The sequence below is a fragment of the Hemitrygon akajei genome, chromosome 6, assembly GCF_048418815.1.
Source record: "Hemitrygon akajei chromosome 6, sHemAka1.3, whole genome shotgun sequence".
Taxonomy (NCBI): Eukaryota; Metazoa; Chordata; class Chondrichthyes; order Myliobatiformes; family Dasyatidae; genus Hemitrygon; species Hemitrygon akajei.
In genome coordinates this window covers 179,433,891-179,451,186 of record NC_133129.1, presented here as the reverse complement: position 1 = coordinate 179,451,186, position 17,296 = coordinate 179,433,891, and the positions used below count along the sequence as shown (strand labels likewise).

At 38.2% G+C, this 17,296-nt stretch overlaps 1 protein-coding gene across 2 annotated transcripts in view; it reads left to right on the top strand.

The window, feature by feature from the left end:
- elp4 (elongator acetyltransferase complex subunit 4) overlaps positions 1 to 17,296 on the top strand; it is a 232,292-nt gene that overhangs the window by 87,134 nt on the left and 127,862 nt on the right. For both annotated transcript variants that reach the window (XM_073049847.1, XM_073049846.1), the window contains exons 6-7: positions 4,374 to 4,458; positions 5,916 to 6,104. In XM_073049847.1, coding sequence (XP_072905948.1) covers positions 4,374 to 4,458; positions 5,916 to 6,104 — 274 coding nt within the window. The remainder of the gene's footprint in view (positions 1 to 4,373; positions 4,459 to 5,915; positions 6,105 to 17,296) is intronic.

Below are 17,296 nucleotides of genomic sequence, written 5' to 3'. Positions count from 1 at the left end.
TACGGATTTGTTTTTTCTGTTATTTTTCACCAAGATACTTCCTATTTCATTTGACTTTAAACACTCACTTAACTTGCAATGATTATCCTAATGGCATTCGTGTTATCTTACTGCAAGGTGAATTTTAAGAATGAATCAAGCTCTTGTAAGCAATCTTAAACAGATTTTGTCTGCTTTTGCAGATAATTTGACAGATATTAGCACAATGATTATCTCTAATGAGGGTAACTATGCACAGAGCTAAAACCACCAGTACAAACTTTTGTACATATATCAAGCAATTATCTTAAGTTGGTAATTTTACTGGAGGCCTTGATGATCATCATTTTAGTTTGCAAGAATTAAGAATAACTTGCTTCCACACCAGTTCTTTGGGTTCTGTGATAGCTGATGAAGCCACAGGTAGCTCAGAAGATGCAACAGTGTGGGAGGTTGTGCCGTACTTTCCATACAGCCCATTTATGCCTTCTGTTTGATTACAATAAATATAAACATATAACAATTACAGCACAGAAACAGGCCATCTCGGCCCTTCTAGTCCGTGCCAAACGCTTACTCTCACCTTCCTGCACTCAGCCCATAACCCTCCATTCCTTTCCTGTTCATATAACAATCCAATTTTTTTTTAAATGACAAAATCGAACCTGCCTCTACCAGTTCTACTGGAAGCTCGTTCCACACAGCAACTACTCTCTGAGTAAAGAAGTTCTCCCTTGTGTTGCCCCTAAACTTTTGCCCCTTAACTCTCAACTCATGTCCTCTTGTTTGAATCTCCCCTATTCTCAATGGAAAAAGCCTATCCACGTCAACTCTATCTATCCCCTTCATAATTTTAAATACCTCTATCAAGTCCCCCCTTAATCTTCTATGCTCCAAAGAATAAAGACCTAACTTGTTCAACCTTTCTCTGTAACTTAGGTGCTGAAACCCAGGTAACATTCTAGTAAATCTCCTCTGTACTCTCTATTTTGTTGACATCTTTCTTATAATTCGATGACCAGAACTGTACACAGTACTTCAAATTTGGCCTCACTAATGCCTTGTACAATTTTAACATGGACTTGGTTACAAATATTTTCCCATTTTGAATGGTCGTGGGCCAGAGATTCTCAAAGGTTGGTGGAGATGTTATGGCATTTAAGAACATCTTTGAATCTTTTCCTCCATCCAGCTGGTGATCACTTGCCACGTCAGGGCTTGGTTTAGACTGTCTGTTTAAAAAGTCCATTTCTGGATTGGAACAATGTGGCTTCCTATCGGAGTCGAATGAATGGAGTTAGGACATCAAAACTTTGGAGATGTTGACATAAGTTTTCTTACCTTGCCAGTGAAGTTTGAGGAGATACCATTAGTAGTATCTTCGCAGTGTCCGCTATAAGTTGTCCGTGTCTTAAAAGTGTACATATCACCATTTCCTGATAAGCCATGAGCTTTGTCATTACTCTGATATCCTGGTATTCAAATACTATTTTTATCAAAAGCCACTGGAGCCATGCTGGTGCACTGAAGGTCATGGTGAATTTCATCGTCCATGTCCGAGGTAGTTCCTTGGATATAAGAAGCTTATTTTCCATGATTTTGCTGAGAACCTTTATTATTGAAGGACAGTGTTATACAGCAGGGTCATAGAGGATAGTTGCTTTACAGATGTTAAGCATAGGGCTTATTCTCCTGTATGTTCCAATGAGCAAAAGGAAGTGACCTGGAGCTTGTGCAAGTAAATAGGCACTATTTGCCTGCTGCAGTTCAATAACTTAAGGGGTGACCTTGGTTCTAGAGGCAAGGTGTTGTAAGGTAAATGTTTTCATATCAATCCTCCTTTAAGTAAGTTGATTTTGTCCCTTGTTTCCTTGCATTCCACCCCACCTCAGTATTGTAATTTTCAAATAATCGGTATACCAGGCCAGCCTCAACTCTTAAAACCTTAGAACATAGAAGAGTACAGCACAGGAACTAGCTAAAAAGCAAATCAAAAACACCCAAACACTAATCCCTTCTACCTACACCGTGCCCATATTCCTCATCTTCCTTACATGCATGTGCCTATCCAAATGTATCTTAAAATCCTCTAATATATGTGCCTCAATGCCAGCCAGCACATTCCAGGCATCTACGATTCTCTGAGTAAGAAACTTAGCCCTCACCTCTCAAATGTCTTGACCTGACATTTTTTTTTTAAATTTAAACTTCCCTTTTATCCTGGTTAGTGAATTATTTTTAAATAATAATGAAATAGAATTCTTAACTTGCATTTAGTACATATTATTACCTTGCACAATGCAAACATTATTTTTGGCACTGTTATATTAATTTGAATCTATTCTAGATTTCATAACCAACTGTCAATAACAGCTCAGAATCAGAATCAAAATCAGGTTTAATATCAGTGGCATATGTCATGAAATGTGTTGTTCTTGGCTGATCAGATTTCATTTTATTGAAGAATTTAGAGATAATTGTGGATTATCAGAAGGACTCATAAGCTTATTATCATAAGCTTCTCAAGGTCTGATCTTTTTATGTCAAGCAAGTTTGCTTGAAACACTTAAGTGTTATCTTGTTCTTTATGTAAACTTTTAGTATGTTAATCTGAATAATACTGTCACTTATGGTATTTGATTTAGAAATGTTATGGAATTGTATCATCATCAAGTGAAAAGAAGGAATGCCAAATTTATTTTACAAATATTTCATGCACTGTACAAATACTTTTACTATTTCCATTTTTAAAAATACTGATTTAGCCAGTTCATGATCACCAATTTCTAACTTAACACATTTAAAGCTTTTAAAGGTTTCTCTTAAAGAATGAATAGTGCAGGGAATTATGGAACTAACAAAGCATTCTTTCAATTGCATGAAATTTCACATGAAATAGAATAATAAATATTCGAACTCCTATATGTTCCCACATGTAAGCTGGGAGAAACTAATTTGTGCCTTTTGTCTGAGTTATTTAATCATTTATTTAGGAGGAGATTTTTTTTGCCTGACTTGTTCTTTCATTTTTTTATGTTCTATTCAATGCCTCTATACTTTGTTTAATATGTTATTTGTAACCTTAACAAATTGACCTAGTAAAAGCAAATAAATTACTTGATATTATATCTGCTTCTTACTTTATATATTCAAAAATTGGAAGTGAATATTTTTCCACTAATATTCATATTTGTTCAGTTGTCCGTCATCTACCTGTAGTTTATAATGGATATTTGCATGTCACTTCAATTGTATTTTCTTGACCAAAGCAACAACATATTGTGGCGTAATCATCAGTTTATTTTGGAAGGAGTCGGAAAAAAAACATTTTGCTAAATGTTTTTATTAAAATTACAAAATTTCAACAAGATGAGCTCAGGTGATGAGGACTTTGATCAGGTGTGCTTGCTGTGGCAGTTCATTAACAATATGTTAATTAATCTACGATTTAACACAGAAATGCTGTGGTGGTTTCATCTTTTAAGTTGCTTCATTAAATCATTAATTTTCTAGGAGGTAAGTGAGCCTGACATAATTAAGGCATCCTTGTCTCTGCAGAATATCCCTTTCATATGGTGTCAGGTCACTGAGGTAGTTAATAGAAGCGAACGACTGCTGACTCCCAGGGTGCATTTTATTTATATGGCTGTGCTGTGAACTCAATTTATTAGTTCTGTTTTATTTTTCACTTAAGCAGTTTAGAATGAAATTAAGATTTTGCTTTGGCTTGGGACTACAGGTTATAAATAGAACTAGAGCTGCGGAAACCTGGGTGGAAGGCAAAGGATGTGTACTTTGTATTACACTCAAAATTTGAGCAATCTTCATTTAGGCAAATCCTCGTCGTTTGCTTAAAAGTTATAAAAAACTACTTTTGCAGGTTTTTAATTTATAATATAGCTGGAATAGATTAATATCCAGTCCATGGAAAGTATTTCACTTATTCACATCTAATAGATCTGTGGTTTTCCAAACATAATAATAATCTTAAACAAAATCTTTATTGTTTAAGTCATGTGCTCATTAGAAATCAGCTGTGTTGGCTTTGAGCTGAAAATATTTTAGTTTGAGAAAACCATTTCATCAGTATTATCTACATTAAATAAAGGTCATAATTTTCTCTCAGAAAGGACACGCTGCCTAATATTAAACTTACACAGTGATATCAGGCCCTTCAGCCCATCAAATGTGTGCCAACTATCAACCACTCATTGACACAAATCTGACATCAACCTCATTTTCCAAGTTTTCTCAGCAACATCCAACCCCAACCCATATTCTATTCGTGTGTGACATTGTAGATTTTTCTCATTAAGTGCATAAAACTACCAATGGAGTGCTAAAGTGATTTTTTTTAAATTTGTGACTTCCATTTCACACTTTTTTTTTGATAGTAACATGAACTTTGGTTACGTCAAGCTGCTTAGAGCCATACAGAGAATCATCCGTGAGGAAGGATTTGATGGAACCGGTCCCCAGGTATGGTGCACAAGCCCTTAGTGTCTTCTGTAATCAAGTAACTAATGTTGTTTTCATAGCGCTCTCCAGGGTGCAGCCGGAAGGGCTTGGAATAATCAACAATGAACAAGCTGTTTCTAAGCACAGCTGAAGTAAACAAGCATTGCAAAGACAGAGTGTGGGTCATATGTTAATATGCATTTGCCTCACGTTTTGAGCTTTCCTCATCTCTATTGGGTACAAGCATTGATGTGCATAAGCAGTGTGCTTTGGCATCATTAGTCACTGAGCACCTAAAAAGGAGCTGTCCATTCGAGAAAGTGGCTTAGCCTGACTCCACATTAAGCTACATTAGGCATTTTACATTGATGTTGTAATGAAAATATCTCTGTTGTAAAACTTGTAGCCTTGACAGAACCATGACCAAGAAAATCTTTTTGTTGCAGGGAAAAGCTTAGTTAATTCAAGTTTGTTGGAGGCTGTGCAGTCAACATTTCAACAATGTTAACTAAATTGGCTGAGCCTGAGCCTCAAACTGAAGAAAAACTTCAGAGCAACTTTAGCTATTACTAATACTTGTATCTTAATTTAGCTTGTTATTGCTCAGCTCACAATCTCTACTGAGATTTCGACACAGATCTGGACAGGCTGTCTTTCCCTGTGGAGGCAAAACCCCTTTGGAGAAGTAAATTGGTCCCTGACAGACACCTCTCCCCTTCCCAGTAGTAACCATGGCAACAGGCATGTCTTAACAGTTCCCACAGTACAGTGTGCCTAGCTGTTTCTGTAGCAAGATGACAGGTCTTCCAAAGCAGGGTATCTCAAAAAACGACAGCATATGTGGTGAAACCATATAAATGTACACACACTGGGTCTTTTAGCAAACTCATCTGATTGAGTGGGTTTGAGCAACTATGTTTAATTTTATTAAATATCTTTGTAAACAATTAAATTTTACACATTTTCTTCAATTGATTTCTGTCTCATTTTGCTTCTTTGTCACAACCAGCCACATATGATCAAACAAAAATTTACACAATGCTCTTTGTGTGTCTGGGCAACTGGTCTCTCCATGTAAGTAAAAGTATAGAATAAGCTATCCTTTTTGGTAGCATGAATCGTTTGTGATTCCACAGGCAGCGTTTGTTAATAGAATCCTAGCCCAAACCAGCTGGAAGTCTAGCATACGCTGATCCTTTCTTGGCACTTTGCTAGCAGCTATGTAGGCTTTGCAAAAGTGCAGCTCTTATTAAGGTTCTACTGATATCCTTCCCTGTTGATATGCCAAGGAAACAAGCTGTTTTATGAGCCGTTAGGCAGCTGGAAAGCAAGTCCAGACAGAAATTTCAAAGCCTCGTCACCTGTCCAGTAGCTGTTGTAGCTCTTGTATGTTAGAATGCAAACTGGGTAGGAAGGGTGTCATTTATAAGCAAACCCCTGCTGTTTTGTCACATTCATTTGCACCTCTCTTCCTACAGACTAAACAGAGGAACATCCTGCGGATAGGAATCCATTCACTTGGCTCAGTATTATGGGGAGACGATGTTGGCCTTAATGAAAACCCTGAATCTGCGTACAGTCTGACTAAATTTCTGTATGCACTCCGTGGACTTCTCAGAACATCTCTCTCCGCTTGTATTATTACCGTGCCAGCATACCTCATCCAGGTTAGACTCCTTAAGTGGAATACTTTATACATGATTATTCTAATTACCTTTTCTGTAGCAGTCTGGTTGCAGTGATAAAGCCATGTCTCCTCAGAAAATCTTTGCTTATGTTATGATATTTCTCATAGAACTGTGGCTCTCCAGCAACAAAACCTTAGAACAAGTTCATTATTTCCAGTTTATAGAAAGTTCTGTTATACTGCCTTTCAAACTTCATAAATTGTTGCCACTAATTTGTATGCCAAATCTGTTTCCCAGCAGGGTATGATACAATAGATTGAGTGTCACCTTAGATCCACTGGATGGTGGTGGGATCAGATGAGACATGTTTGGAAAAAGGGAAAGGTGTAATCTCTGATCAGAATAAACCAGGGAGGTGAATGTGCTGTTGTCCTGTTTGAAAGTCAGTTAAGCAACAGAGGATGAACTTAGATATGACATGGTGGACAGGGAGTGAAATATTCTTCAATAGACTTTGGAGTAGGGGATATAAGTATATAATTTGTACTGTAAGTACCAGAAACATGTTGCATCTTTGGGAAGAAAACTGGAAGTAACATTTCTTTTCAAAGACTCTCCATCAAAACTTTACAAAATTTCCAGAAGTTGCAATTGTGTTTTTTTTTTTTGCTTTTGAATTCAGGGTTCTGTTCACACTCATTGTTCCCAAGCTGTTTGTGTGCATTTCTTCTGAAACTGATATGATGAGTTCATGAGCTATGTCTGATAGCAAAGCAGGATGAAACTGAACTCTAAAGCTAATTTTTATCCCAGTTGCAAATTAAAATCTACTTGTTTCATGTTACCCTGAACTGCACCATTTCCCTGACTTTGTCCGATGCTCAGTGCCCACTTTATTAGGTACCCAAAGTCACCACTGAGTGTATGTTTGTGGTCTTCCGCTGCTGTAGTCCATCCACTTCAAGGTTTGAAATGTGCATTCAGACATGCTCTTCTGCACACCACTGTTGTTACAAATGGTTATTTGAATTACAGTTGCCTTCCCATCAGTTTGAACCAATCTGACCATTCTCCAGTGACCTTTCTCAATAACGAGGCATTTTCACCCACAGAACTACCACTCATAGGGTGCTTTTTTGTTTTTTGCATCATTCTACATAAACTCTTGAGACTGTTATGCATGAAAATCCCAGGGGAACAGTAGTTTCTGACATTTCACGCCACCCTGATTGGCAACAACAGTAAGTCTGTGGTCAAAGTTACTTAGATCACATTTCTTCTGTATTGTGACGTTCGGTCTGAACAACAACTGAACCTCTTGAACATGTCTGCATGCTTTTTGCTGCCACATGATTAGCTAATTTGATATTTGCATTAACAAGCCAGTGTAAGGTGTAGTAAATAAATTGGCCATTAAGTATATGTTCTACTACTGTTTTTGCAACAATAATTAATCAGTGTGTCAATACATTATTTCAAAAAAATGTGAAATTAGGTAGCTATAATGTCAGCTTTTTTGTGATAAATAACTTGACAATAGCTTCAGAATGGAATAACTTTTTTATGAATCCTATTAACACATTAATAAAGGAATATGCTCTTATAGCTTGCACATTTAATGGGTACAAATACTTAATGTAGCAGATAATTATTGAGTACATTCATTTATTTAAAGTCCAGTATGTTTTGGCAGTAAATGTTTTTTCAGCTGTCTTTTAAGGTAAATGAACTGTTCAGAAAGTAGAGCAGCACCTGATCATTTTTGAGAATTACAAAATCATTCAATTTATATAGTTTGAAAAACATAGCAATGTCATTATTTTAACTAATGGTTTCTTTCATTGTCTTTACCACTGATACAATATCACATTAATGAATTATATTTAATATTCACATCTTGTTCAAAATACCAATAATACTGATAAACTCTCATTTATTGCTCATTCCTAATTCTCTGATAAAGGGAACTGGGATGCCTCCTTTGGCTTCCACTGTTACCTCTGGAGTCTCAAAAGAATCGCTGCATAACCATCTCGTTACTCAATTACATGCTACTCCTGATCAGCAACATTTGAAAGTAGTACTGCCTTCAGTTGTGTGCTTAACCTGAAACCTTCACCATTGAGACCGCCTGTTTCCAATCCTATAGTTACAAAAAAAGAGGGCAATCGTCCAATGATATGTAAGAATTTCTTTGCACAGAGAGCAATGAATCTCTGTAATTCTCTTCTTTGGAGTATTGTGAGAGCTAGATCATTGATGATATTTAAGGAGAAAATAGATAAATTGTTGGAAAAAAATTGGAGATGTCCAGGATATGAAGATCTGTCCCAAAAGTGAAGTTGAGGCAGGTTAGTCACGATCACCTTGGAGGTTAAGGTAGGCGTGAGGTGGCAATTGACCTAGTACACTCAGTAGCCATTTTATTAAGTACAGGAGTGGAACCCAGTGTATTCTTCTGCTGATGTGTCCATCCACTTCAAGGTTCAACAAGTTGTGCATTCAGAGATGCACTTCTCCGTAACACTGTTGGAATGCATAGTTATTTGAGATACTGTTGCCTTCCTGACAGCTTGAAGCAGTATGGCCACTCTTCTCTGACCTCTCACATTAATAAGGCATTTTTGCCCAGAGAGCTGCTGCTCACTGGAATTGTATTGTTTCTCACACTGGTCTCTGGAAACTCTAGAGACAGTTATGTGTGAAAATCCCAGGAGTTCAGCAGTTTCTGAGATACTCAAACCGCGTCATTGACCAACAATCTCAATTTGCCATGGCACAAAGATAGGAAAGTACATCATTACATCCCCCATGCCTTTCTTCTGTTCCTTAACTTTAAATCTGTCCTTGTCACCCTCTATCACTTCAATCATTTTCAGTTCCCTGGCCCTGATTGCCTTACTTTCAGCATGAACGTCCAGTTCCTATACACTTCCATTCCTATCAGGATACATCCATGATACCTCACATGCCTTCCATCACTCAATCTCTTTCAATTCTCTGGCCTTGATCAAATTATTTGCACTATGGATGTACAGTCCCAATACACCTCCCTCATTCATCTCTCCACATTTTTCTAGACCACAGACTTGACAAGATCCCCTCCACTACCTCCTTCCTCTTTCTGTTTGAACTGGTTCTCCCACTCAACAATTTCTCTTTTGGCCCCTCCCACTTTGAACTAAAGGTGTAGTCGTGAGCACTCACATGAGCCTTGGCTGTGCCTGTCTTTTCATTGGCTACATGGAATAGCCCATGCTCCAAGCCTACACTGGTATTCCTCGCCAACACTTTTTGCACTTTAACTCAGATCCTCCAGATCCAGTAACATCCTTGTAACTTTTCTCAGAACTCTTTCAGCCTTATTTACACCTTTCCTGGTAAATAGGTGACCAAACCTGCACACAATACTCCAAATTAGGCCTCATCAATGTCTTATACAATTTCAACATAATATCTAACCTCCTGTACTCAATACTTTGATTTATGAAGGCCAACATACCAACAGCTTTATTTTTGACCCTATCTATCTGTGATGCCACTTTCATTGAATTAAAGTACAGACCCTTCAACTCACCATGTCTACCCCGAACATAATGCCATTCCAACTAGTCCCACCTTGCTGCATGAGGTTCAGCTTTCTCTATCCTCCATCTATTCATGTGTCTAAATGCCTCTTAAGCATTGACCATAAGACAGAGGAGCAGAATTAGACCATTTGCCATTCAAGTCTGCTCTGCCATTCCTTTATGGCTGATTTATTATCCCTCTCGGCCTCATTGTCTTGCCTTCTCCCTGTATCCTTTGATGTCCTGATTAATCAAGAACCTGGCGACTTCCAATTTAAATATACCAATGACTTGAGCCCCACAGCAATCTGTGGAAATGAATGCCACAGATTTGCCATCTTCTGGTCAAAGAAATTCCACTTCCTCTTTATTCTAAATGGATTACCTCTATTCTGAGGCTGTGCCCTCGGGTCCTAGACTCTCCCACCATAGGAAGCATCCTCTCCACATACACTCTTATCAAGACTTTTCAATATTTGGTGGGTTTCAATATGATCCACCCCTCATTTTGTAAACTCCAGAGAGTACAGGCCCAGAATCATGAAACACTCCTCATATGTTAACCCTTTCATTCCCAGAATCATTCTCTTGAACTTCCTCTGGACTCTGTAATTACAATTCCTATTGCATCTGCTTCTACTAACTCCCCTGGCAATACATTGCAGGCACTCAATATTCTGCATAAAATAAAGTGCCTCATACTTCTCCTTTCATCTTTCTCCTTCTCATCTTAAACTTTTGCCTTCATGTATTGGACATTTCCACTCTGGTTAAAAATTATCTGATCATCTACATGATCAAAGCTTCTCCTTATTTCTTATACTTCTCTTATGTCACCTCCAGAGAACACCATCCAAGTTTGTCCAGCCTCTCCTTATAGCTAGTATACTGCAACGTGGGCTATATCCAGGTGAACCCCTTCTGCACTTTCTCCAAAGCCTCCACATACTTCCTGGAATGTGGCAACTAGAACTGCACAGAGTACTCCAAGTGTCCTACCCAGAGTTTTATCCAGCTGCAACATGCCATTCCAACCTGTATACTCTGTGCCTCCACTGTCAAAGGCAAGCATAGTGTATACCTTCTTAACACGATCCAGTTGCATTGCCACTGTCAAAGGCAAGTATAGTGTATACCTTCTTAACACGATCCAGTTGCATTGCCGCTGTCAAAGGAACTATGACCTTGCATCCTAAAATTCCTTTATACATCGCTGCTCCTAAGTTTCCTGCTATTTACTGTATACTTTCCACTTGTATTTGACATCCCAAAATGCGTCACATCACACTTGTCTGGATTAAACTGTATCTGCCATTTGTATGCCTACATTTCTAATCAATATATTTATTTAGAAATACAGTACTGTAACAGGCCCAACACACCTGTGCTATGGAAGCCAAGTCCATGCACATGATCCAAATCAGAATCAGGTTCCATTACCACTGACATATGGCATGAAATTTGTTGTCTTTACAGTAGCAGTACAACACAATACATAATAATAAGAAAAATGTGAATTACAGTAAATATATATAGTTAAATAAGTAGAGCAAAAATTAAAATAAGAAAAGTAGAGACTTAGTGTTCATGGGTTTAATATCCATTTAGAAATCAGATGGTCAGATGGCAGAGGGGAAGAAGCAATTCCTGAATCACTGAGTCAAATAACTAACTCAAATTTGGGAGACAAGACCTTCCCTTGGTTACCGCTAATTGATTTTTCTTTGCCACAGGTACTGTGATATACTGAAAACCTTTTGTCTCTATGCCACCCAGACAAAAGTAGATCAAGGTAATAAAAAGAAAAGAAATAGTAAAAGTAGGCATGAATATAGTGTTACCATTACATTGAAAATGCAGTACAGATAGACAAATAACATGCAGGGGCCATGTCGAAATATACTGAGAGATCAAGAGTTCATCTTGTTCTCCTGCAACCATATTCCAAAGTTCCTATTAAGCACTTTGTCTCTTTGTAACTTGCCCCAAATAACTAATTTTACATTATCACAACATTTAGCTTACACTTAATTTTTAGGGTGGTTCAACACCTACTGTCACTCTTCATCAAGTTATTCTCTGAAAGTTATTTTTCAAGTGTATGTAACAGTCACTTTTGCATAGAAATCTCCTAGGGATTGATGAAGCATCTTTGTCTGAAACATTGACTGTTTATTCCCCTCCGTAGATGCTGCCTGGCGCGCTGAGCTCTTCCAGCATTGTGTTTGTGTGTGTGTTGCTCTGGATTCCCAGCATCAACAGAATTTCTTGTACTTATAACCTCCTACTCCTTCATTTTTGGGCAGCTTCTCAGGATTGAGGACTTTGTGCTACTGCTTCTGCTTCCAGTTTTATGTGTTCAGAAATAGCCAGTAAGGCTGATGTAGAAGTCCCAGACCTTTCTACAGATGGCTCAGGAGACAGAAAAAAAGTTTGTTTTTTAGGTGATGCTTTACTCCCACTGCTTATATATGGACTGTGAGCTCCTGATGCTTGTCTTCAAGATTTCAAAACCATTGTAAATACTCTAGAATGGGATGAAGCCTCAGCGTGAGGAGCAGTACCTTATATTCTGTCTGGATAGTCTCCAACCTGGTGGTATGAATACCGATTTCTCCTTCCAGTTAAAAAAAATCCTCCTCCCTGTCTCTTTTATTCCTGGCCTTTTACTTCTTATCACCAGCCTAACACCTCTCCTTGGGTCCCCTCTTCCTTCCCTTTTTCCTATGGTCCACTCTCCTCTCCTACCAGATTCCTTTCTCTCCAGCTCTTTATCTTTCCTACCCTCTTAGCTTCACCTATCACCTTCCAGCTATCTTCCTTTCTGTCCCGATACCTTTTTATTCTGGCATCTTCCCCCTTCCTTTCCAGTCCTGAAGAAGGGTCTCAACCCAAAACTTGACTGTTTCCTCCAGCATTTTGTGTGTGTTGCTTTGGAATGGATAGTATCTTTCAGAAGATTGATGTCGGACATGTAAATGGCATTGTTTATCCAACGTAATCAGACTAAGAGTAATTAGGGCCTTTAATTCTAGGAATGTTGACCAGATAGGAATGATGCTAACATTCATTCACTTAACCTTTCAGTGTATTTGAAGGATTTTGCAGAGGTAGGTTTGGTGGTGTTTTCACAGTGCCTTTTGATGTTTGTTATCCACTCAGAGGCCACTTTGTTAGGTACAGAATCAGAATCAGGTTTATTATCACCAGCATGTGATGTGAAATTTGTTAACTTAGCAGCAGCAGTTCAATGCAATACATAATCTAGCAGAGACAGAAAAAATAGCAATAATAAATAAAGCATAATAATAATAAACAAGTAAATTATGCATATTAAATAGATTATTAAAAATGTGCAAAAACAGAAATACTGTGTATTAAAAAAGTGAGGTAGTGTCCAAAGCTTCAAAGTCCATTCAGGAATCAGATGCAGAGGGGAAGAAGCTGTTCCTGAATCACTTGAGTGTGTGCCTTCAGGCCTCTGTATCTCCTACCTGATGGTAACAGTGAGAAAAGGGCATGCCCTGGGTGCTGGAGGTCCTTAATAATGGATGCTGCCTTCCTGAAACACCGCTCCCTAAAGATGTCCTGAGTACTTTGTAGGCCAAGTACGCCCAACATGGAGCTGACTAGAATTACAACCTTCTGCAGCTTCTTTCGGTCCTGTGCAGTAGCCCCTCCATACCAGACAGTGATGCAGCCTGTCAGAATGCTCTCATGAGTACAACTATATAAGTTTTTGAGTGTATTTGTTGACATGCCAAATCGCTTCAAACTCCTAATAAAGTATAGCTGCTGTCTTGCCTTCTTTATGACTACATCAATGTGTTGGAACCAGGTTAGATCCTCAGAGATCTTGACACCCAGGAACCCAGGTGTGGTACTTGGCACAGTGTTCTGCTGCTATAGCCCATCCACTTCAAGGTTCGATGTGTTGTGCTTTGAAAGATGTTCTTCTGCACACCACTGTTGTAACGCATGGTAATTTGAGTTACTGTCACCTTCCTATCAACTTGACCATTCTCCTCTGACCTCTCTCATCAATAAGGAATTTTTGTCCACGAAACTGTCACTCACTGAATGTTTCTTTGGTTTCTTTTGCATCATTCTCTGTAAGCTCTAGAGAATATTAAAGCGTGAATATCCTAGGAGATCAGCAGTTTCTGAGATACCCACACCACCCCATCTGACAACAATCATTCCACAGTCAAAGTCACTTAGATCACATTTCTTCCCCATTCTGATGTTTGGGCTGAACAACAACTGAACTTCTTGACCAAATTTGTATGTTTTTATGCATTGCATTGCTTCCACATGATTGGCTGATTGGATATTTGCATTAATGAGCAGGTGTACCTAATTAAGTGGCCACTAAGTGTAGATCATTCAGGTTTAAAGCATATAGGAAGGTAGAACTCACTTCAGCCCACAGGCCAAGACTTTCATGCCAGATTTCATGTCTTGATCTTCAAGTACACTTTCCCTCAATTGATTTAAGGCTTTGCTGGCACATTGAAGGCGGTGGTGAATTTCATTATCAATTTCAGCCGATGCCAAACTGTGACTCCTGAGATATGGAAAAGGTTCTCATTTTCCAGAGTCTCGCTGTGAATTTTTATTGTTGGAAGGTAGAATGGTCCGGTGGGCATTTTGGTAGAAGATCTTGCTGATGTTGGGTGTAAGGCCTATCTTCAAGAATGCTTCAATGAATAAATGGTGAGGTTTTTCTCAATCTTCTCACCTCAGTTTTGCACCTCACCTCCAACAAACATCCAGCAGGATGTGAGCTAATCTTCAGTGCCACTGGAAACGGTTCAAGACACAGTAACTATATTCTGGTACCAAGGTCACTTGAACCTCAGCAGTCAAACGGGAGTATGAAGGTATTTGCTGTGTTTGGAAGTTTGAGCTCCAAGTCATCGTCAGCTCATTCATTCTAGTATATTTTCATGGTTGTTTAGAAATGGAGTAATACTAGTGGCTCAATGGAAGAGCCATCAGCTCTTTTGTTTAAAATGGAATGAGATCTTCTATGACATAAATAGACTGGGCTTGCAACTATTACCCAAGAGACTTCCTAGCATGCTGCATCACTGTTTGATAAGGAATCTGCAGTGCAGCAGACAGGAGGTCTACAACTGGTAGTTAAAATTGCCCAGTCTACCCACCATCAAGGACACAGGAAAAAGACCAGCAATATCATGAAGAATCCCACCAACCTTCCTCCCCATGGACTGTTTGTCTCACTCTTATCAGGGAAGAGAATGTGCAGCAATGATGCCAGGACCACTAGACTCAAAAAGTTACTTCCTCCAGCCATCAGGCTGATCAACCCCACCACCACTACATACATATCACCTTGCGTCACTTTATATACATACAATCATTTTATTATTTATACATGGTTATTTTATAGATTTGTTTTTATATTTACTGTGTTCTTTTTTGCATTTAGATTTGTGTTCTTTATGTTCTAGTCTTTTTTTTTGCTGCATCAGATCTGAAGTAACAACCATTTTGTTCTCCTTTACACTAAGCAATCTTGAATCTTGAATCTTTTACCAGTGGTGTCATTTCAGATTATGTTAGTCGCACAAAAATCAATTTTGCAAATGTCAAAATGAAAGTAAATCTACCTCACCTGTCTCTGGGTGTTATTGTTGCTTTGCCTCACTGCTGGTATTTTGTCCTACAGTACAGTTACAGTTTTGACTCTTATTACGCAGCTAAAGACTGGAACTTTCTGAGGTAACCTCCTTTTTCCCCAATTGGTGTTTACGTCCATGACAATCTGGCAGTTTTGTACCTGCTGTTAAACAGACAGAAATGACACTTCAAATGAAAATATGTGGTGAAAGTTGTTTTGCAGCAGCAGTACGGTGCAAAACATTTAAAAACTTTAAATCACAATAAGAAATATACATGTATATAAAAATTAAATTAAATATGTAGTGCAAAAGGGAGCAAAAATAGTGAGATAGTGTTCATGGGTTCATTGTCCTTTCAGAAATCTAATAGCAATGGAGGGAAGCTGTTCCTAAATCATTGAGTGTGTGTCTCCAAATACTTGACTGTTGTTCGGCTAATGTTTTAGCCAATTACCACAAAATTACTTGAAAAAGAAGTTGATTGTGGAACTTGGAAGTCGGAACTTGCCATTTCCTTTTGTTGAAATTCACATGAAGATTATGCATAACTTGTCAAATTAAAATGTTGTTCTGAGAATATTCTCTAATAATTTTTAACAATGTCATTTTCAATTCATGTCTGTTTCTGTATCTATTAAATCAACAGTACATTTATAAAGGACGAGACTTCAGACTGAGTTTTTATCCATAAAATAACATGCCATCTATCAATGTGACATTAGCAATAAGCTGATGTATTTCTTTGAGGCACTGCATTTCATAACAGTCTTCAAGTAAGCCTCTGGGTTTGCATTTAGATAGATAGATAGATAGATACTTTATTCATCCCCATGGGGAAATTCAACATTTTTTCCAATGTCCCATACACTTGTTGTAGCAAAAACTCATTACATACAATACTTAACTCAGTAATAATATGATATGCATCTAAATCACTAATTCAAAAGCATTAATAATAGCTTTAAAAAAAAAGTTCTTAAGTCCTGGCAGTTGAATTGTAAAGCCTAATGGCATTGGGGAGTATTGACCTCTTCATCCTGTCTGAGGAGCATTGCATCGACAGTAACCTGTCGCTGAAACTGCTTCTCTGTCTCTGGATGGTGCTATGTAGAGGATGTTCAGGGTTTTCCATAATTGACCGTAGCCTACTCAGCGCCCTTCGCTCAGCTACCGATGTTAAACTCTCCAGTACTTTGCCCACGACAAACAACAATTATGGCTTGGAAAGTGACTATGCATTGTTTTCTGTTTTTGCATAAAGCTGTATGGATATACCTTAATTTATTGTTGTAAAGTATAGTAATTGCTACATTTTTATTGACATGTTCTTATTGCCAGTTAAACGAGCTGGCCAAGTCCACATCAACTTTAATGAGTCTTTGTCCAGTTGTAGAACTCACTGGAATTTGTAATAGGGCTAATATGATAGCCTTTGACACTCAGTGAAAGCTTCATTATCGCCACTTCAATTAAATCCCTTCCCAGTTATCCACCAGAATTTTCATGAAACAAGGCTCTGCACAAGATAATTGCATTACATATATGAAGGACTGTATTTCCTTTTGCTGATTTGCTTTTGCTTGTCTTTTTTGAGAAATTTGTACCATGTATAAAAGACATCAACTTGAGATCCTTACCTTGAAGCCAAGTACATATATATAACATTGTGGAGGACTTAGAGAAACAGAAGATCTTCGTCACACAAACTCTCTGAGGCCTTTGTCAGTCAGAGTTGACCATGGATATTGTGTCTGATCTGTCTTAGATACGCAAGCCTGGGCAGTGCAATATGGAGAGCAAGTTGTTGCCCATGCAGCAAGCTCCCCCTCTCCACACATCTGATGAACCCTAAGGAACAACAGAGATTGATAGAAAAACTACTACTTAACAAATCTTAGTATAAATACTGAGAGTGCAATCTAGATTCTTGAGTTATCCAGAGTAGAGAATGACCTCCACAGTTTGATAGCAAATGGAAAAAGACTGAGAGGAGTCTGAATTCCGCTTAACTTGG